Source organism: Saimiri boliviensis, chromosome 11 (genome assembly GCF_048565385.1).
Source record: "Saimiri boliviensis isolate mSaiBol1 chromosome 11, mSaiBol1.pri, whole genome shotgun sequence".
Taxonomy (NCBI): domain Eukaryota; kingdom Metazoa; phylum Chordata; class Mammalia; order Primates; family Cebidae; genus Saimiri; species Saimiri boliviensis.
The window spans coordinates 24,366,069-24,389,047 of record NC_133459.1 but is presented as its reverse complement, the minus strand read 5'-3'; the positions used below and the strand labels follow the sequence as shown (position 1 = coordinate 24,389,047).

General features: G+C 43.8%; 1 protein-coding gene across 3 annotated transcripts; it reads right to left on the bottom strand.

The window, feature by feature from the left end:
* Positions 1–344: 344 nt before the first annotated feature.
* PDIK1L (PDLIM1 interacting kinase 1 like) lies at positions 345–16,241 on the bottom strand. 3 transcript variants are annotated; one of them, XM_039474327.2, is made up of 3 exons: positions 15,985–16,241; positions 12,663–12,964; positions 345–4,068 (listed from the first exon to the last, which is right to left on the bottom strand). In XM_039474327.2, the coding sequence occupies exons 2-3, from the start codon at positions 12,945–12,947 to the stop codon at positions 3,328–3,330; spliced, it is 1,026 nt and encodes a 341-aa protein (XP_039330261.1). In that variant the 5' UTR covers positions 12,948–12,964; positions 15,985–16,241; the 3' UTR covers positions 345–3,327. The 3 variants fall into 3 exon arrangements, with proteins under 3 accessions (XP_039330261.1, XP_003934872.1, XP_003934873.1); XM_003934823.4 differs by lacking the exon at positions 15,985–16,241 and adding an exon at positions 15,489–15,609; XM_003934824.4 differs by lacking the exon at positions 15,985–16,241 and adding an exon at positions 14,743–15,466.
* Positions 16,242–22,979: the final 6,738 nt, after the last annotated feature.

Genomic DNA, 22,979 nt, shown 5'->3' with positions numbered 1-22,979 from the left:
GAGCCAACGCGCCTGGCCCGTTCATGTATTTTATATTATGCTGAGTCTGAGCTGCATCCTCAGCTTAATGAAACAGGATAAATGAGTAAAAAATTTCATCTCCAGCAATACGAGTTCTTGTATGCAAAGCAAATACAGTAAGACAGCATTAAAATTTTAGAGAACTTGAAATGCTGATCTTCTAATTCAATCATCTTTTCCTTGGCAATCACTTCTACTTCAGAAAGACTCATTTAATAGGTAAGTCTGAAAAATACATTGTTTCAGATTTTATACCCTCTATTTTATGCTCATGAAGTAAAGTACTACAGAACTACTCACAGAGACACTAAAGCAGCAACGTAGAATTTTCAGGGTTTTTTTGTTGAAACTCACTTTATTAAAAAAAAAAGTCATGAACAATAAATTACAATCATTTTCCCCTTTTATAAATTCTTCATAAAATATATTTGACAATTTTAACAGAAAATTTCAAAAGTTGCTTTCATTTCTGAAGTGCTGATGACTTATTTTTTGACCATTTTGTCATGCTGGTGAATTATTTTGTAGCTGCTACAATAGTTTGATTGATAACAATTTACAATTAAAAACAACAACAACAAAGAGAAAAAACAGACCAGCAGAAAGAACTATTCTGTGTGCTATTTATCTGACACTTAACACTTACTTCATCATAATGACAAAGTATCCCTTAGCACCAAAAAATCTACAGGAACCCCATCTTTCTAAGTGACAACTAGTGCAAAATAACATTCTAGGAACTAACTGTACAACCCCATATTTTAACTGGCCACAGCTGCCTATAAGCTTATTTGAAATATTTGGTCTTTTTTCAATTAAGACAAATTTCAAAGAACACTATAAACCATGGCAAGAGACTCTATGAGGAGTAAGTGCTTATTGAGTACCTATTATGGGCAAGGCACTGTGCACAATGTTTTGCTTTCATTTTTCCTCTAGCAAATATCCAGGTATCTCCACATATCACTAATCACCTTTTCTTACTCCTAGCTGGAAAACGCCTTTAGCTAAATGCCATTTTTTAATTGTCATTTTATCAACCAACCTTTAGTGCTGAGCACACAGTAGGTACTTAATAAATACCTCTGACTGAAAGAACAAAGACAAATAATTTACTACCATTTTGCTTGGCTATTTTAGAATACAAGGACTTGAGAAAATTCCAGAAGAAACTTCCTGATCACCTCATATACCCTTACCCCCAATTAAAGAATTTCACTTCACAGGTAAAATCTTTCCAAATAAATGATAATCATTAACTATTTTAAATGATGCAGGACCAAAAACTATGTGCTTAGGAAACTGTGGCTGCAAGCACATAGATATTTGAAGATCAAATGAAGCATGGGCATACCATCATCTATGAATCTCTGCTGAAGTACCATGTTACTGACTAGAGGTTATCATGATGCCTTTTCTTACTCCCTATAGCTCAACTTCCTTGGACATATCTGTTAAATTAAACTAATCTGGTGATTCAGAGGGTCAATTATCATGAGGGTCCAGTGCGTATCCACCTCTAATTTCCAAAAGAATTCTTATACTTGTTAGCTTGAAAGTGATGTTAAAAGTACAAATTTTCATTTTAAGAGGCTTTATTTCAATAAAACCTTTTAGTCCAAATTTTTGACTTCCAGATCAAGTAACACTGAAATTTGATGTACTGCAATTTTTTTTTGTGATGTTTTACTATTTCCTCTGAACACATTTTAAACAGGGAAAAAATCATAACAGCAATATTCCAAAAGTTGTGGAAGTTCAAAAAAGCTGAGATTATGCAAGCTATCAATAATTTCAATATTCTAATACTATTTTGTCTGACTTTTGACCAAAAATTCTAGTGCTTTATAAAGATTAACTTAGATACAATGTAAAGTCTATTTAACCTTAAAGGCTAATGATCTGTTTTAGGAAAGCATTCTTTCCTTCAGATTTTAACTATCTGCATTTATAGGAAAACAAGTTGTAGACAACCATACAAAGTTAAAATTAAACTAACTTCAAGAGGAATAATGGTCTGTTGGTTTTTGACATAGACTGTATCAGTGATTGTATAAAATGGATTAACTTTTCTACTTGAAAAGTAGTTGATGCCACAATATTTTATCCATTTGCCGTACTGTATATGTATCTTCTCCCACTTTAGGTAAAGGTGATCAACATTTACAACAACCATATTACTACCATTACTGTCTCAAATCAGACAAGAGAAAACAGCATCAGTGCCAGAATGAAAGGAACTCCAGTGACTCAACAAGTGACCATATCAGGGCAGGCAATGTGAGGGTAGAACTCATTTGGTTTCTTCAACTTCAGTATAATGAGGCTTAGACAAAGTCTTGAAACCAAAAATATGTCAAGTATTACAGTTCATACATAGCAAAGTTTTCAGAAACAGAACAATCCTATATTCAGATTTATATCAGACTGTAGAAGTTCAAGTGCAAACATCCCAATGCAGTGGTTTAGTTGGTTAAATAAATGCTCAGTTACCTAAAGAAGGTCGGACTGAATCACCAATGTCGTTGCCAACTTGCTACCATATGACTGCATGACTAATTCAACTCTTGCAGCTATAGGGCACTGGAGAGCTCAAACATACTTCAGCAGCTTTAGATCACTTAATTTCATTTATGTTTTACCAGATAATTTTAGACCCTTCAAAATGATGCCTTAAAAAAAAAAAAAGCCGTATATTACAAAAAAAAATCAATGATTTCATTAGAGGGAGGGGAAGAGTAGGAAGATGAGGGAAGGTTTGTTTATTTTTCATCACTGCTTTCATCAGCAAATCTCAAAAACCCAAACCTACATCAAATAATTTAAACAGATGTGGCATTTTTTTTTTCATATGGAATGCAAAATGCACACATTCACATACTTACATATACATAAATATATACATATATGTTTCCTTTACAAAGTTTCAAAGGTTGCATTACCAGCATGCAAACCTCTTCTCCCATGGAAATTCCTAATACTGACAAGGAATGTCTAAAATACTTAGAGACATATTTCCAGAAAACTGGACTCTCTTCTCTTCTTGGCTTTTAGAGAAATTTTCTGCCAAACTTCTACCAATAATCATTTTTTTAAAATTTACATCCACATTGGTAATACACATTTGAAACATACTAATAAAACGGCCAACTTGGATTTAAGAAAAATGAGGAAAAAAAAATCCCACAAAATCTAAACCCTTAGAAGGTGGAGTCTAGCTTTTTATATTCTTTTTCAGCCACATAATGTTGCATCACTGTTAAACAGAAGCAGCATATCATCCACTATATTTGCAAATAATATGTGTCACGTTTCCCAGCTGCTATCTTTAAATGCAATTTGTACTAATCTGAGTTCTAGTTCAAAAGCATCTGGACGATCCTGAGGGTTTGCAGCCAGCATTTCCTTAATCAATTGTTTCATTCGCCCATTCATGGACTTTTTCTTCACAGGAATGAGAAGTTCCATTTTGGGATTTTCCAGAAGTGCCTCCCCAACAGGCACAATCTCAGTTCCTTGTTTCACATAACTCCCCAAGAGTTCTTTCTTTGTCTCTGTGTCTATGAATGTGATCCTTTCCAGCATTGCCCAGATGATAATCCCCAGAGCAAAGATGTCAGCTTTTGCTGTGTAATGTCCTTCCCAAACTTCAGGGGCCATGTAAAAATCTGTTCCACAGGCTGTGGAAAGGAAACACTTGTTTACACTGACAGGTTCTTCTGGGTTCTGTCCAGAGGCTGAACAAACTTTACTTAGACCAAAATCAGCCACTTTGAGTGTAGGTTCCAAGTCACTGGTATCCAACCTGGTTTGAGAAATCAGGATGTTATCAGGCTTAAGATCACGATGAATGATCTGGTTTTTATGCAAGAAAGCCAGGGCACTGCTCAGCTGAAGCATGAAGCTGGTGTTAGTTTTACGATTGGGTTTCCTGGACAACAGATACTCATTCATATCTCCTCCGTCACAAAAATCCATCACAAACCACAAATAATAGGCGCTTCTGGGATCAAAGGCAATTTCTCCTTTTAATGAAGTTTCTACAAGCTACAAGAAGGAAAAAAAAGATTACAATCATCTGCATAGGTTATATAATTCAGTTATAGGAAAATAATTCAAAGGTTAAGTCAAGTCTCCACCTTTAAGTGGAAACTCTGTATGAATATTTAATCGGTGCTTTCTTTCTTTCTTTTTTTTTTTGGTGAGACGAAGTCTTGCTCATCACCCAGGCTGGAGTGCAGTGACACAATCTGAGCTCACGGCAACCTCTCCCTTCCAGGTTCAAGTGATTCTCCTGCCTCAGCCTCTCAAGTAGTTGGGATTACAGACGCCTGCCACCACGCCCAGCTAATTTTTGTATTTTTAGCAGAGATGGGGTTTCACGATGTTGGCGAGGCTGGTCTTGAACTCCTGACCTTAAGCGATCTGCCCACCTCGGCCTCCCAAAGCGCTGGGATTACAGGCATGAGATACCATGTCCAGCTTAATCATGCTTTCATATATGCATTTTATTTAAAACTAAAAAAAATGCTTCAAACTGTCATTTTGTCCCTGATGAATACACACCAAAGCTCTAAGCCAAGAGGTAAAAATTTTAAAATAGTTTTATTTTGAAAAGTATCCATCCAAGCGGCCACACATTTTCTCCATGCTGCAGTGGAGCTGAACTCTACCCACCTAGCTTACAGCTTCATGAAAAGACCAAAGTTTCAGCAGACAGACCTAGGAAATTGCCAGCTGGGGTATAAACCTCAATTAGGAAACTCTATTCAGTGAAATCACCTGAAACATACTTCTTACTCATTGCACATACGCTATCAACATAACCTGTGAAATTGAGAGAAAAATGTTCAAGGAACTAGTTGTTGCAGAAATAACTGTTCCTGTAGTCACTAGTAAAATAAAGACTGACACCGTTACTTCATAAACTTCTATAAGCAGAATGCAAATATGTTGGCTATCTCTTTCACTGGATGGCTTTTAAAAACCAATAAAAATCAAATATAAATTTTAAAAAATTGTTCATTTTTGTTTTGTTTTCAAATATGCATTTTGATATAAAAAAATCAACTCTGAATTCATAATTTCTTCTTTAATACAAGCCGAAAACCTAGACTAAATCAGTTTTATTCGTTATTATTATCTAATTATAATACTTTTCTTGAAATTCAATGGTATTACTTTACTGGACATGAACTATCCCTCTAAAATACAGTATAGTCTTTTAAAAGTATTTGTTGTATGATGTTCTTTTCAGACCTATGAGTTAAACAGAAAAGGCCAAAGAGCTGCTGAAGAGTGAATGAATTGCTAATTTCACATTTAAATTCCTCTAGTATTTGTGCAAGCAGAAGCAAAGAACATCCCTTCACGCCATCTCTCCACATGGCAGGCAATAGTAATTGCAATGATCTGCAGATACCTGTTTTGCATGAGTTTTCCTTGTTGCATGTGTTTGCCAGTGAGACAGAAAATGAAAGAATAGGTACAGATCACATAATTATTTACCAGGTGCACTGATGTCTTTACTCACTTTTTTTTTTTTTTTTTTTTTTTTTGTATTTTTAGTAGAGACTATGTTGACCAGGATGGTCTCGATCTCTTGACCTTGTGATCCACCTGCCTCGGCCTCCCAAAGTGCTGGGATTACAGGCTTGAGCCACCGCGCCCGGCCTACTCACTTTTTTTTTGAGCTGGAGTCTCACTCTGCTGCCCCGGCTGAAGTTCAGTGGCAGGATCTCAGCTCACTGCAACCTCTGCCTCCCAGGTTCAAGTGATCCTCCTGCCTGAGCACCCCCGTAGCTGGGATTACAAGCATGCGCCACCATGCCCGGCTAAATTTTGTATTTTTACTAGAGATGGGGTTTCGTCATGTTGGCCAGGCTGGTCTCGAACTCCTGACCTCATGTGATCCACTCGCCTCAGCCTCCCAAAGTGCTGGGATTTCAGGTGTGAGCCACTGCGCCCGGCCCTATCTTTACTCTCAAAAGCAAACTTCCTAAATAGCTTTCAGTCATGCAGAGTGCCGGCATTCAAAGAATGGTTTAGACAGGCGTCCCCAACCTTTTTACACAGGGAGCCAGTTCACTGTCCCTCAGACCGTTGGAGGGCCGCCACATACTGTGCTCCTCTCACTGACCACCAATGAAAAGAGGTGCCCCTTCCCGAAGTGCGGCAGGGGGCCGGATAAATGGCCTCAGGGGGCCGTAGTTTGGGTACGCCTGGTTTAGAGTAAGGCCAGATAGTAAATACTTTAGACTTGACAGCCACATAAATACCATATACTTCTTCCTTGCCTTTTTGTTTCCCCCACAAGTCTTAAAAAATCTAAGAACCATTTTTAGCATCTAAACCATACGAAAACAGGCCCTTCAGACCATATGAAAACAGGCCACAGGGCCTCTGGTTGAGAGCTATGGAAATGCAGCATCCAATCTGCTTATTTTAACATGCAGAAGATGTTAGCCATTGGTTTCCCTTACCTAAAGCCCTTCAATGGCTTCCCTGTTCTTACTTAGGATATAATCTAAGCTCTTTAACATGGGTTATGAGATCTTGAGTGCTCTGACTCCTGCTGACCCTTCTAGCCTCACCTAAAACAACTCTCACTATCTCACTACCTTCTTTCAATTTTTAAATGCTTTATGCCTTTTGCTTCAAGACCTTTGTATATACAGTTTTTTTCTGCCTAGGAAATTTTTCTCACTTATCTAGCTAACTTCTCTTTGCACTACAAATATATATATATATATATATATATATATATATATATATATATAGTGCGTGTGTGTGTGTGTGTGTGTGTGTGAGACAAGGTCTTGCTCTATCACCGAGGCTGGAGTGCAGTGACGCAATCATGGCTCACTGCAGCCTCAACCTCCCAGGCTCAAGTGATCCTCCTGCCTCAACCTCCTGAGTAGCTGAGACTACAGGTGTGCACCACCATGCCCAGCTAATTTTTTTTTTTTTTTTTTTGAGATGGAGTCTCGCTCTGTTGTCCAGGCTGGAGTGCAGTGGTGCAATCTCAGCTCACTACAATCTCTGCCTCCTGGACTCAAGTGATTATCCTGCCTCAGCCTCCCAAGCAGCTGGGACTACAGGCACCTGCCACCTCACCTAGCTAATTTTTCTATTTTCAGTAGAGACAGAGTTTCATTATGTTGGCCAGGCTGGTCTTGAACTCCTGACCTCGTGATCTGCCTGCTGTGACCTCCTAAAGTGCTGGGACTATAGGCGTAAGCCACTAAGCCCAATCTGCCTGGCTAATTTTTTAAATTTTTTAGAGAGATAGGGTTTCACCACATTGCCCAGGCTAATCATGAACTTCTGAGCTCAAGTGATTCACCTGGCTCACCCTCCCAAAGTGCTGGAATTACAGGTGTAAGCCACTGCACCCACCCAACAATTCATAACTCTTGAACCATAGGATTATGTAGGTTTCCCTGTTATGTGCATCCTGTACTTCTCATTCATGACATTTACCACAAGTATACAGACTGGCCACTAGGTTCCTATGCATGAGATTGTAACCTCTGTTATTTGTTTTACATTTTCTTCTAAGTGAGGCTTTTGGCTATCAGGAACTGATTTAATGCCTCCAACCAAGAACAAGGAAGCAGACATCTGGAAAAACATGGAGGAAAATTAAAATCTGTATGGAAAATACCATGCATAGGGACTCAGTGGTCATACTACCGATTTGTCTTTACTAAATGTAAATATTGGATGTCTTTACTAGATGTAAATTTAGAGAACGCACTTGCTAAATGTGTTGATGAATGTCTGGACAACTAAACAAATCCATAGAAAGACAATTTTAATAGAGATACCAATTACTGAGTACTCGCATGTACCAAGTATTGCTTCTGCAGCATCTCTAATTTTGACAACTCCTATACAAAGTAGATATTACCCCTTATCTTAAATATGAAGAAACAGATGCTAGGGGAAGAGTTGGGTTATTTACCCAAGGTCATTCAGCTAGCGAAAAGTATCACAAGTGAAACACAGGTCTATCAGGCTTTAAAATATGAAAGAGATTTACTAACAAAAAGGTGCTTTAGATGGAAAAAATCGCTATATGCCAGGTGCAGTGGCTCACGCCTGTAATCCTAGCACTTTGGGAGGCCGAGGTGGGTGGATCACCTGAGGTCAGGCATTCAAGATCAGCCGGGCCATCATGGTGAAACCCCATCTTTATATAAAAAAAAAAAAAATTGGCCAGGCGTGGTGGCTCACGCCTGTAATCTAAGCACTTTGGAGGCCAAGGTGGGCAGATCACCTGAGGTTGGGAGTTTAAGACCAGCCTGACCAACATAGTGAAACCTCGTCTTTTAAAAAAATAAATAAGTAAAAAAATAAAATAAAAAATTAAAAAAAATCACTATATCAAGTCTGGTAGGCCCTTACACCGTAAAACTTCACACTTGTAATCCCAGCACTTTGGGAGGCCGAGGTGGGCGGATCACAAGGTCAAGAGATTGAGACCATGTGTAAAACCCCATCTCTACTAAAAAATACAAAAATTAGCTGGGCGTGGTGGCGTGCACCTGTAGTTCCAGCTACTTGGGAGGCTGAAGCAGGAGAACTGCTTGAACCTGGGAGGCAGAGGTTGCAGTGAGTTGAGATCGTGCCACTGCACGCCACCCTGGCACCTGGTGACACAGCGAGACTCTGTCTAAAAAAAAAAAAAAAAAAAAAAAAAAAAAGGAAAAGAAAAAAAAAATACTTTATGAGTTAATGCCTAGCTACTGTAACAACTGCTAGATCTGGACTCAGCACTAAATAATATGTTTGTTTATTTATTTGTTTTTGAGACAGGGTCCCACTCCATGACCTGGGCTAGAGTGCGATGGTGCAATCATGGCTCACTGCAGTCTTGAACTGGACTCTAGCAATCCTCCTGCCTCAGCCTCCTGAGTAGCTAGAACTACAGGTACATGCCACCACGCTCAGCTAATAAATCTTTTTAAAATATCTTTGCTTTTCTACTTCAAAAGAGATCATGCATCTTAGTCTCTAAAACTAAATGTAAAGTTCAGCAAGGTTCTATCCACTTTTTTTTTTTTTTTTTTTTGAGACAGGGTCTGGCTCTGTCACCCAGGCTGGAGTGCAGTGGCCCAATCTAGGCTTCCTGCAACCTCTGCCTCCTGGGCTCAAGTGATCCTCCCACCTCAGCCTCCCAAACAGCTGGGACCAGAGGCATGCGACACCACACCTGGCTAACTTTTTGTACTTTTTGTAGAGATGGGGTTTCACCATTTTGCCCAGGCTGGTCTTGAATTCCTGAGCTCAAGTGATCGCTGGCTTCAGCCTCCCAAAGTGCTGGAACTACAGGCATGAGCCACCATGTCGGGCTTTCTATCCCCCTTTCTGGTTTGTTTTTGTTCTGTTTTGGAGATGGAATCTCATTCTGTTACCCAGGCTAGAGTGCAGTGGTGTGATATTGGCTTGCTGCAATCCCTGCCTCCCAGGTTCAAGAAATTCTCCTGCCTCAGCTTCCTGAGTAGCTAGGAATAGAGGCACATGCTACCATGCCTGGCTAATTTTTTGTATTTCAGTGGAGATGGGGTTTCACCATGTTGCCGAGGCTGGTCTCAGACTCCTGACCTCAGGTAATCTGCCTGCCTCGGCCTCCCAAAGTGCTAGGATTACAGGTGTGAGCCTGTATCCACTTTTTTTTTTTTTTTTTTTTTTTTTGAGACGGAGTTTCGCTCTTGTTACCCAGGCTGGAGTGCAATGGCACGATCTCGGCTCACCGCAACCTCCGCCTCCTGGGCTCAGGCAATTCTCCTGCCTCAGCCTCCTGAGTAGCTGGGATTACAGGCACGTGCCACCATGCCCAGCTGATTTTTTGTATTTTTAGTAGAGACGGGGTTTCACCGTGTTGACCAGGATGGTCTCGATCTCTCGACCTCGTGATCCACCCGCCTCAGCCTCCCAAAGTGCTGGGATTACAGGCTTGAGCCACCGCGCCCGGCCTGTATCCACTTTTAAGAGGGAATAGAGTAAGAATGTTTCCAATATTTTCTATCAATTCAACTTACATAATAAGCACATTTAGAAAAGCAATAAAATGATATAAATAGATATTTTTACTGCCATAAAACAGAAAACTTCAGAGCACTGGCCAGGTGTGGTGGCTCACGTCTGTAATCCCAGCACTTTGGGAAGCCGAGATGGATAGATCACTTGCGGTCTGGAGTTTGAGACCAGCCTAGCCAACATGGTAAAAACCTGTCTCTACTAAACATACAAAAATTAGCTGGGTGTGGTGGCAGGCGCCTTAGTCCCAACTACTCAGAAAGCTGAGGCAGGAAAATCACTGGGAGATGGAGGTTGCAGTGAGCCGAGATCACGCCACAGCACTCTAGCCTGAGCAAGAGAGCAAGACTCCATCTCAAAAAATAATAATAATAATAATAACTTCAGGGCACAGAGTGCTAAATTGCAATATAAATTAAGTTCTCAAGACTAATATTTGCTCATCATACAAAGAAACTTGCAAGCTTCTTAATATATACATTCATGTATTTGTTTTGTTGTTCCGACTCCAAAAGCTTTTCTTGTTTTAAAAACAGAGGTTTTGTTTGAGACAGAATCTTGCTCTGTCACCCAGGCTGCAGTGCAGTGGCACAATGTCAGCTCACTGCAACCTCTGCCTCCTGGATCCACCTCAGCCTCTCAAGTAGGTGGGAGTATAAGGTGAATGCCACCACGCCTAATTTTTTTTTTTTTTTGGTACAGCTATATTATCCAGGCTGGTCTTGAACTCCTGGGTTCAAGTGATACTCCTGCCTCCTGCCTCTGCCACCTAAAGTGTTGTATAAGACACTGTACCTGGCCGGGCGCGGTGGCTCAAGCCTGTAATCCCAGCACTTTGGGAGGCCGAGGCGGGTGGATCACGAGGTCAAGAGATCGAGACCATCCTGGTCAACATGGTGAAACCCCGTCTCTACTAAAAATACAAAAAGTTAGCTGGGCATGGTGGTGCGTGCCTGTAATCCCAGCTACTCAGGAGGCTGAGGCAGGAGAATCGCCTGAACCCAGGAGGTGGAGGTTGCAGTGAGCCGAGATCGTGCCATTGCACTCCAGCCTGGGTAACAAAAGCGAAAAAAACTCCGTCTCAAAAAAAAAAAAAAAAAAAAAAAAAAGACACTGTACCTGGCCAAAAGAGCCTTTCTTTTTTTTTTTTTTTTTTTTTGAGACAGAGTCTCACTCTGTCCCCCAGGCTGGAGTGCAAAGGTGCAATCTCAGCCCGCTGCAACCTCTGCTTCCTGGGTTTAAGAGATTCTCCTGCCTCAGCCTTCTGAGTAGTTAGGATTACAGTTGCACATGACCATGCAAGGCTAATTTTTCTATTTTTTTAGTAGAGACGGGGTTTTGCCATGTTGGCCAGGCTGGTCTCAAACACTTGACCTCAGGTGATCCAACTGCCTTGGCCTCCCAAAGTGCTGGGATTACAGGCATGATGAGCCCATAGTGCCCCGCCCAAAAGCAGACTTTTAAATAGTAAAAATCTGATGGTAAATTCTGAATTTAGACGCACTCAAAGTTGTTTTCTTTTCCAAGAATGACTAGCTTTAAGAAATTTTGCGGCCAGGCGTGGTGGCTCACGCCTATAATCCCAGTACTTTGGGAGGCCGAGGCGGGCGGATTGCCTGAGCTCAGGAGTTCAAGACCAGCCTGGGCAACACGGTGAAACCCCGTCTCTATTAAAAAATAAATAAATAAATAAATAAAACAGAAATTTTGCCCTAGACTTTAACAAGCTATGTCTTAATATCTTTTCTATTTGAGTATAGAGCTACTAGAGATTTAAATTTCTGGCAGAAGCCAACAAAAGAAAAATAGGAAAGTTTTTCCATTTACCCAGGTTTACAGAAGAATAATTTGGAAGTTAAGAGAGCATAAGCTTTAGCTGTCAGTCTTCGCTCCAGCTCCCAATTCTACCACTTACTAGGTATGTAACTTTGGATAAATTCATTATCTATACTAAGCCTCGGTTTCTTCATTTGTAGTGAAGATAATAATAGTCCTTTCCTCATAGGATTGTTTTGAGCAACTGCTTTTAAATCACTCAACACAGAGCATGGAACTGAGTGGGAATTTAAATGTTAGCTATTAGCACTGTTAATAACATTCAGGTGTTAAAGCACGTACTTCATGAAAATTAACTGGAATTGCATGGTGAAGAAACCAAATATCCCTCTAAAACAGCAAAGGCTGACATTCAAACCAGTGATTTATAAAAGAGACGTCTAATTACCTAAGGGTGTTGCTATCGGTTGTGGAGTTTTTCCTTTTCTTCTGTCAAGTCCAGAATTATCGATTTCAAAGAAATGAAATTATTAGACTGTAGTCTCGAGCACTTCTCTAGCTCCTATCTTGCCCCATTCCTATGCAGACTGGAAAGTGCCATTGCATAACAGGTGGCTTATGTTATTTTTAGGTATGTGCATCACAGGTTTAAATAAAACCTTGTTTTAAAGCAAACATCTACTCAACTCTTGGCAGACACTTATCTACTTCTAACTACAAAACACCTGCATTTAAAGGGAAATGTTTGACCCTGTCATTCCTCTTCTTGCTGACCAATGCCATGTTCAAATCATTTCTATTTCCCAATTAACAACACATACCTGTAAATAAAGGGAAGAATTAGAGCCGTGGGACATCTTTTGCACCATCCCATCCTTTTGTAGGATGCATTCCTCCAAGTGAATCACATTTGGATGTTGGCTCTTGATACTGCTTAGTGCCCAGAACTCACGAAGGGCTAGTTCAACATTTTCAGGTGCGTGACATCGAATTTTCTTCACTGCCACCCGTGCAGAGGTCTTTCTGATGACTGCTTCATACACAACACCGTAACTACCTCGGCCTACCTCCCGTATTAGATCGTACTTTGGCTGGCTACTCACCATCTTCAAGGTCGAGGTTTCTGGAAAAATCAACAAAGTGCTCTGTTGAAATTATGGATACCTACTGGCTTGTATTTCCTTTTATGTATGATTTGCTTGTCATCTGTTTCACTGTCTGCAGTGCTTGAGGGATATTTGCTTTACCTAGGGAAAATCTAATTTTAAGAATAGTAACAATAAAGCTAACAGGTAGTATTTACTATGTATCAGGAACTGTTTTAAGCTCTTTAGAATATTAAATTCGGTTAATCCTCATAATAATCTTATGAGATAGATACTATTATGGTCTTTTTATAGATGAAACTATGTAATGGAGAGGTTAAAGGAAATGCCTAAGGTCGATAGCTAGTAACTGGTGTAACTAGGATTTTAAATGAGGCCATTTGCCTCAGACAACCACAATTTTAAGCACTACAGTATACTGTCTCTTGTATAAACTGCTTGAAAATGTCACTGTTAAAAATACATTCCCAAAATTCAGCATTCTTATCTACTGATCAGGAAAAAACAAGCAAGCAAGCAAAATCCCAGCTTCTTCTTCAGGCTGACAGACATAATGGTCAGAAAACAGCAAAAACAAAACCCCTTCACAGTTAGAAATACAAACACCTGGCTTATGCTTAAGGCCTGAAAGTGAACCAGAACATTTACAGAACTGAAAATGTTTTCATTATGGAAAAGTAAGTGGCCAAACTCTTATTCATATTTTAATTTTGTTTCTTATGTCATCTCCTTATTTCTTACAAAATAAATGAAAATAAACTTTATGGAGAAGAAACTTTTCTTTAAAAATAAAGTAAGCTACTTAGAATACAGTTACTTTTTTTTTTTTTTTTTTTTTTTTTTTTTTTTTTTTTGAGACGGAGATTCGCTCTTGTTACCCAGGCTGGAGTGCAATGGCGTGATCTCGGCTCACCGCAACCTCCGCCTCCTGGGTTCAAGCAATTCTCCTGCCTCAGCCTCCTGAGTAGCTGGGATTACAGGCACGTGCCACCACGCCCAGCTAATGTTTTTTGTATTTTTAGTAGAGACGGGGTTTCACCATGTTGACCAGGATGGTCTCGATCTCTCGACCTCGTGATCCACCCGCCTCGGCCTCCCAAAGTGCTGGGATTACAGGCTTGAGCCACCGCGCCCGGCTGAATACAGTTACCTTTTTTGTAGTCATTTAACAATAGCTATTTAAAATTTTTTACTTATGTTTTCTTTTTACTAATCAGAAGGGAGTAAACAATAGTTCTAGGTCATTTTTGCCAACAAAAAAGATCCTGTGGGCCGGGCGCAGTGGCTCACGCCTGTAATCCCAGCACTTTGGGAGGCCGAGGCGGGCGCATCACTAGGTCAAGAGATCGAGACCATCCTGGCCAACATGGTGAAATGCCGTCTCTTAAAAAAAGAAAAAAAGAGAGCGAGAGAGACCTGCATATCAAGGGGCTCTCTAACAGAGTTCTTGGGAATTCAACGTAGGGAATGGTTTAAAGGCGAGAGCAAAGGCCCTATACAGAAATGCTCATGTGTTGAATGGAGAAAGTCTAAAGTGTGCTTCCTCACTCCCCAAAGAATTTCTAGATTCTAACGAACTTCACGAACGAATTCTCATTTGTAGATTGTTACCACGGGCAAGAAAAGTAACCTGAGATTGTGCAATATTTATCCTGTTCAGCGGGGGATGCAAAAAGCTGCTGACCCTAGAGCCTGAGAAGTTGGGATCTGCTGCGTTAAGTCCATAGGATGGATTTAATCCAGAAATGACTTCTGAGATTGCTTCCGGCCCCACTTCCTCTAACCGGACACCCACCCTTCAAATCGCTACCCAGCTTCTTAGTGCCTGATTTCCTGCCACAGAATCCTCTGCCCCGACTGCACGGCAGACGAGCTTTCCTGCTCTGCGGCGGCCGCCAGTCACATCCACTCGAGGTGGTTCGTGTCTTTGAAGCAGTCCCGTGTCCTCTCCAGCCGGGTACAGTCCCCAGGGGGAGGAGCACCTTCGCGATCAGGGAGCAGCGGGGTTCGTATGCGACCCGTGGGATCCCGGATCTAATGATGCCTCCGATGCGAACCTAAGTGACTGTCGACCGCAAGTGGCGGGACCTCGCTCTCGCCGCTCTAACCCGGCGCGGGGACGCGGGCCGGCCAGGCCAGACACCTGCCGGCGCCCAGGAAGGGCCGGTCCGGGCCAGAGGTGTTGTCCGACGCGGCGGCTCAGGCGGCGCTCATTGGCCAAATGTCAGGCCCTCCCCCTCCTCGGCCGCGCTCGGATGAAGCCCGGAGGGGAGCCTCCCGAGCCCCTCCGCCCGGAAGAGCCAGCCCTGCAGCTGCCTCGACTCCTCGGGGCTGGGGGCTGCGGGCTGAGGGCCGGGGCTCGGGGAGGTGGCCCGGGTGTGAGAGGAGGCCGCGCTAGCGCCGGTGGCCTGAGGGGCGCGGGGCCTTCCCCAGGATGACTCCACTGACAGGTCTGTGACAGACATCCCGGGGATGGAGGCACATGCAGGGCTGTCGGCACTGCAGCAGGGCCTCTCCGCTACGCCGAAGAGCCAGATTTACCTCAGGGTAGATGCTGCCGCTTCTCCCTCTCATGGGCTCTGCAGGCCGCCATTATCGGGCAGCTCGCGCCTCCGCTGCAGCCGCCGCCTCCAGTCAGCGGCCGGCGCGCGCCCCCGTGGTGCGCGCGGACACACCCCCTTACGCCGGCGGCCCCGCCCCCCTCCGGCTTTCCGTAGCGCGAGCCGGGAAGTTCCGCGCCACCGATCAGGCGCGTGGCCGGCCCTCCGCTCGCCACCTCCCTCTCCCGAGGATTTGTAAAGCCTGGAGTCGGAGGTGTGCGCGCTCCGGAGCGCACCACTGGTGCAGCTCCCCGCAGGGGTGGCCGGGCCCAGGAACCGCGAGACCGTGCCACGCGGGGGCTCGGCCACCCTCCAGCCGCAGCGGGCGCGCAGGGCCCGCGGCCTCGGGCACGGTCTGCAGCGGCAGGTCCCGGCCTGGGGCTGCGTGCGCCCCGCCGTGGCATCCCCTCCCGCTCGCCACCCCCCTTCCAACCTACCAAGCTGCGGGCTGGGGTGCGGGGCTCGCTGGGATGGAACGCCCCGTGCATCTTCTTCTGCGCGGGCCTTGGGTGCTTGCGGGGCGCGGTGCTGCTTTGGCGGGCCCGCGTGAAGGCGCGGCCCGAGCAAGAAGGCCTGGCGTTCGCCCCACCTGGAGGGTGGCTGCAGCTTTTGTCCGAGTCACTGAGCCGTGTTTGCGGGCGATGCAGTTGCCGAGACGGCGGCAGCGGCGCGGGGCTGGGTGCGATCATCTGGGAAGACGCCGTCCCCTGCCCCGCCGGCGCGGTGGTATCTCCCTTAAAGAAGCCGGCGCCTTATTGTTCCCCGGCGGTGGCAGCAGGGAGCCAGGAACCCCCTGCCCGGCGCTGGGAGGGAGGGGACGGTGGCGCTCGCACCTGGCTGCAGTGACCGCGGCATTCCCCCGAGACTCCTGGTGGAGGGTCGGTCTGCAGTCGGCGCGCGGGAGAGGACTCGGTCAGAGCCCGGATCCACCGCGCTCCGGGGCCTTTCGGGGCAGGACGGTCAATGGGGGCTCCGCCGCTGCCGCAGTCGCCCGGGTGCCACACGCTGTCAGCCAGATCCCGCACGCTGTCGGCTCCACAGCCAGCCTGGGGTCACTCAGGCCCGGACCCCTCAGTCATCCAGTTGTTAGATCAGTAAGCATCTGCCAGAAACGTCCATTCCTTCTTCCCCGATTTATTTTGTACCGATTACTTGTCAGCAAGGTGATGGTTCCTTTTCCTAGCGCTCGCTCTATAAGGCACGATGTACAAAGAATCCCTGTAGCTGTACTCAAAGATCAACCCATTTTATTTTCTGTTCTCCATTTATGCCATTTCTCCCGAGAGTCTGAGACTGGGTTGTCTTTACATATATAAATGATCTTGTTTAACCCTAACCAAACCCCACAAGGGGAGGTTTTATCGAGAAAACACCTCTGCCTGTTTTTACTGAAGTGTCTTTTTTGGGGTGTGTCTACCTTGAATACCCACTCCCCTGGTGTAATACTCCGTCCCCTTAAAAAAACCCCACAGCGGTTCTGTAATCTGTTCAGACTTTTGTCCTGAGTGCCATCCAAGTGTCAGGTCTTCAGCTGTCTGCTGGAAACACTGGTGACAGGCCAAGACTTATTTCCCGCCCTCAAAAGTAAAGGGAAAATATAGAAGGCTCTGTGTACACAGCTAGCTACCTGTGTGGGTTATTGATCCAAATCGGGAGGAACCTCTCTCTCTATCAAAGTAGCCTTTGTGTTTTCTTTGTGTGTCATTGAATATCATAGGAACTCTTGCTCTCAAGTTAGCTGCAGATGAGATTTGAAATCCACCCTCGTCCTCGATTTAGGCTCGCTGTAAAGTCCGTGAGGTGGGTTTAGGTCTTGTGGGGCCTGAAGCTTAAATAATTTGAAGTGTCCTTAGGGAAAAGGTTATACAATGGCCCTGTGAATACATACCTGGAACATTGGAAAGGGTCCTTATAAGCAAAGGACTCCGAAGCTTAAGATTCATTAGGTTCAGGGTGAATCTGCCTCCTGCTTAGTATGTTATGTCATTTTTTGTTGTTGTTGCCCGTAGGCCTCTTAAAAGACGGAGAATTCCTGGGGATAGGAATCTTGCCTGTGATTCATCTCCGAAGCCTCCTCGATCTGATAGGATATCAAAATACACCTGCATTCTCATACATTGCTGATGGGAAGGCAAAGTGATATAAGTGTTAACAAAGAAATTTGGCAATATATAGCCATATTATTTGATCCAGTAACCCTAGGTCAAATACTAGATTTCAAGGAATCTATCCTAGTAATGTAATGACAAACACACATACAAACACACCAAGAAACCTGTATGTACAAGGTTATTCATTATTGCTTTAATGAATAGCAAAAGATTGGAAACTGCTTGCATGTCTAATAATAAAGAACTGATTGAATAAATTACGGTACATACACAGGCTGAAGTACTATACAGCCGTGAAAAGGTATGTGGATGAGGCCAGGCGTGGTAGCTTACACCAGGAATCCCAGCACTCTGGAAGGCTGAGGTGGGCAGATCACTTGAGGTCAGGAGTTTGAGACCAGCCTGACCAACATGGTGAAACCCCATCTCTACTAAAAATATAAAAATTAGGTGGGTGTGGTGATGTGCGCCTGTAGTCCCAACTACTTGGGGGGCTGAGGCAGGAGAATCTCTTGAACCTGGGAGATAGAGGTTGCAGTGAGCCGAGTTCACACCACTGCACTCCAGCTTGGGTGACAGAGCAAGACTCTGTCTCAAAAAAAAAAAAAAAAAAAAAAGTTGGAGATTTCTTATATATAGTAATATAAAGTGATCTCTATGTTTATTATTAAGTGAAATAAACAAAGTGCATGCAGGGTTTATAGTTTGCTACTCCATGTGAGTAATGGAGAGATAAATATACATTAAATACTTATATTTAAAAGGTAAACAATGGAAGAATAAATCCCAAACTTCTAAAAAATGGTTGCCTATGTGGGCTGGAGGGGATAGGAATGGGAATGAATGGAAACAAGTTTCTAAAATAGTACTTCCCATTCCCATTCTATATAAGCAGCTTAACACAATGGCTCACACCTGTAATCCCAGCACTTTGGGAGGCTGAAGTGGGTGGATCATGAGGTCAGGAGTTCCAGACCAGCCTGACCAACATAATGAAACCCCATCTTTATTAAAAATACAAACAAAATCTGCAGGAATTGGGTATGTTTTTAACAAAAATAAAAAATACAAACAAATTAGCCGAGTGTAGTGCCACACACCTGTAATCCCAGCTACTCAGGAGGCTGAGGCAGAAGAATTGCTTGAACTTGGGAGGTGGAGGTTGCAGTGAGCCAAGATCGTGCCACTGCACTCTGGTATAGGCAGCAGAGCGAGACTCTCTCTCTCTAAAAAAAAAAAAAAAAAAAAAAAAAAAAAAAAAAAAAAAAAAGAATAAAGTATTCCATAAAAATTAAAAACAAATGGTAACAAGTGAACCATCTGTAATATCAGATTGGTGGTGTAACCACACAGAGAAAATAATTTCAAATGGCTTTTTAAGTATTTGGATTTTTTTTTTTTTTTAAGACACGAGTTCTCGTTCTGTCACCCAGGCTGGAGTGCAGTGGTGATCATAGTTCATTAACCTCCAACTCCTGGGCCCAAGGGATCCTCTCACCTCAGCCTCCTGAAGAGCTCGGACTATAGGTGTAGCTAATTAAATTTTTTGTAGAGATGGGCGTCTCACTATGTTGCCCAGGCTGCTCTTAAATTCCTGGACTCAAGCGATTCTCCCTCCTTTGTCTCTCAGGGTGTTGGATTACAGTCATGAGCCACCATGCCTATCCTTGATTGTACCTTTCTAATGGGAAATAGTCTAAGGACAAATAAAACTCCATAGAAATACATTTGTATTAATTAGTCTTGGCCGGGTGTGGTGGTTTACGCCTGTAATCCAGCACTTTGAGAGACCAAGGTGGGCAGATCACCTGAGGTTGGGAGTTCAAGACCAGCCTGACCAAAATAGAGAAACCCCATCTCTACTAAAAATGCAAAAAAAGTAACCGGACATAATGGCACATGCCTGTAATCCCAGCTACTGTGGAAGCTGGGGCAGGAGAATCACTTGAATCCGGGAGGTAGAGGTTGCAGTGAGCCGAGATGGCACCGTTGCACTCCAGCCTGGGCGACAAGAGCAAAACTATGTCTCAAAATAATAATGAGTCTTATGGCTAATAGTAATATTGATATTGCTATTTTGAAACTATGATATTATAAGAAAAAACAAATCAGTAATTAGGTCAATAGCATTAGGAATCAAGATTTTTCAGTGTATGAGAAAATGTTACAAGTGTAAAAGAAGCTTAGGATAAACTTAGATCTGAATTAGCAGTATGTATTTTTTCTCTTTAAAAACATAGGGCGGGGGCCGGGCGCGGTGGCTCAAGTCTGTAATCCCAGCACTTTGGGAGGCCGAGGCGGGTGGATCATGAGGTCAAGAGATCGAGACCATCCTGGTCAACATAGTGAAACCCCGTCTCTACTAAAAATACAAAAAATTAGCTGGGCATGGTGGCACATGCCTGTAATCCCAGCTACTCAGGAGGCTGAGGCAGGAGAATTGCCTGAGCCCAGGAGGCAGAGGTTGTAGTGAGCCAAGATTGCGCCATTGCACTCCAGCCTGGGTAACAAGAGCGAAACTCCGTCTCAAAAAAAAAAAAAAAAAAGAAAGTAGGGCCGGGCGCAGTGGCTTACACCTGTAATCCAAGCACTTTGGAGGCCAAGGCGGGCAGATCACCTGAGGTCGGGAGTTCAAGACCAGCCTGACCAACATGGTGAAACCCCATCTTAAAAAAAAAAACGTATTTTTGGCCTGGCATGGTGGCTCATGTCTGTAATCCCAGCACTTTGGGAGGCCGAGGTAGGCAGATCACCTGAGGTCAGGAGTTCCAGACCAACCTGGTCAACATGATGAAACCCCATCTACCAAAAATACAAATATTAGCCAGGCATGGTGGTGGGCACCTGTAGTCCCAGCTACTCCAGGGGCTGAGGCAGGAGAATCGCTGAACCCAGGAGGCAGAAGTTGTAGTGAGCTGAGATTGTGCCACCGCTCTTCAGCCTGGGTGACAGAACAAGACTCTGTCTTGAGGGGGGAACAAAACTGGAAAATGGTATGTAGAGACTAAATCTGTGCGTTAGGCCACCGGCCCTGCGTGGTGTCTCACTCAGGCAGATCACCTAGCATCAGGAGTTCAAGACCTACCCAGCCAACATGGTGAAACCCCATCTCTACTGGGGAAAAAAAAAAAAAAAAAAATTAGGTGGGCGTGGGGGCACACACCTGTAATCTCAGCTACTAGGGAGGTTGAGGTGGGAGGATCACTTGAACCTGGGAGGTAGAGGTTGCAGTGAGCCCAGATCTCACCACTGCACTCCAGCCTGGGTGACAGAAAAGGAAAGAGAGAAAGAGAGAGAAGAAAAGAAGGAAGGAGGGAGCGAGGGAGGGAGAGAGGAGGGGAGGGAAGGAAGGAAGGAAGGAAGGAAGAAGAAAAAGAGGACCGACCTAAACCTTGTCAAGCCAAAATCTAACTATCAGTTTACCAGAAATATGAGGGATGGACAAAGACCATAATCAGTCAAACTCCAAATGTGGAGCGTTCTACAGGGCAAGTGTCCTGGATTCTCCAATAGATTCATGATACAGAAGTAAAACTGGAAAGGAGAAGAATGTTAAATAGACTTACCAAAAGCAGTGACCTCATTTGGATCGTGATTCAAATGAGTCAACTGTCAAAAGACATCTTGAGAAATTTAAATACAGGCTGGGCATGGTGGCTCACACCTGAAATCTCAGCATTTTGGAAGGCCAAGGCAAGCAGATCACGTGAAGCCAGGAGTTCAAGACCAGCCAGGCCAACACAGTGAACAACACAGTCTCTACCAAAAAAATGCAAAAATTAGCCAGGCATTGTGGTGCGCACCTGTAGTCCTATCTACTTGGGAGGCTGAGGCAAGAGAAACACTTGAACTCAGGAGGCAGATGTTGCAGTGAGCGGAGATTGTGCCACTGCACTCCAGCCTGGGCTAGAGACAGAGTGAGACCCTGTCCCCAAAAAAAGAAATTTAAATATGAACTTAGGTCAAATTAAGGAGTTATTGTTCTTTTTTGTTAAGTGACAGCGCTTATGAAAGTAAGTCTTTCTCTTTTCTTTTTTCTTTTTCTTTTTTTGAGATGGGGTTTTACTCTTGTTGCCCAGGCTGGAGTGCAATGGAGCGATCTTGGCTCACCACAACCTCCACCTTGTGAGTTTAAGCGATTCTTTTGCTTCAGCCTCCTGAGTAGCTGGGATTACAGGTATGCACCACCACGCCTAGCTAATTTTGTATTTTTAGCAGAGACGAGGTTTGTTTATGTTGATCAGGCTGGTCTTGAACTCCCAACCTCAGGTGATCCACCCACCTTGGTCTCCCAAAGTGCTGGGATTACGGGCGTGAGCTACCACGTCTGGCTGAAAATAAGTATTTTTCAGTTGGAGCAGCACACATGCATTATGAATGAAATGAAATGAGGTCTGGAATACGCTTTAAAATTCTCCACTAGCAGCACAGCAAACAACAAAAAGAGACGGGAAGATTGGCAAAGTGTTGATAGTTGTTGAAACTTAGTACTGGGTACGTGAGGCTTATCATACCATTCTACTTTTGTATATGTTTGGATCTTTCCATAATCAAAAGTTAGACAATCATGCTCAAAAAAGCAAATGTGGAGCCGGGCGCGGTGGCTCAAGCCTGTAATCCCAGCACTTTGGGAGGCCGAGGCAGGTGGATCACGAGGTCATGAGATCGAGACCATCCTGGTCAACATGGTGAAACCCCGTCTCTACTAAAAATACAAAAAAAAAATTAGCTGGGCATGGCGGCGCGTGCCTGTAATCCCAGCTACTCAGGAGGCTGAGGCAGGAGAATTGCCTGAACCCAGGAGGCGGAGGTTGCGGTGAGCCGAGATCGCGCCATTGCACTCCAGCCTGGGTAACAAGAGCGAAACTCCGTCTCAAAAAAAAAAAAAAAAGCAAATGTGGAACCGCCATCTTCCAGTAATTCGCCAAAATGACGAACACAAAGGGAAAGAGGAGAGGCACTCGATACATGTTCTCTAGGCCTTATAGAAAACATGGAGTTGTTCCTTTGGCCACGTATATGCGAATCTATAAGAAAGGTGATATTGTGGACATCAAGGGAATGGGTACTGTTCAAAAAGGAATGCCCCACAAATGTTATCATGGCAAAACTGGAAGGGTCTACAATGTTACCCAGCATGCTGTTGGCATTGTTGTAAACAAACAAGTTAAGGGCAAGATTCTTGCCAAGAGAATTAATGTGCGTATTGAGCACATCAAGCACTCTAAGAGCCGAGATAGCTTCCTAAAACGTGTGAAGGAAAATGATCAGAAAAAGAAAGAAGCCAAAGAGAAAGGTACCTGGGTCCAACTGAAGCGCCA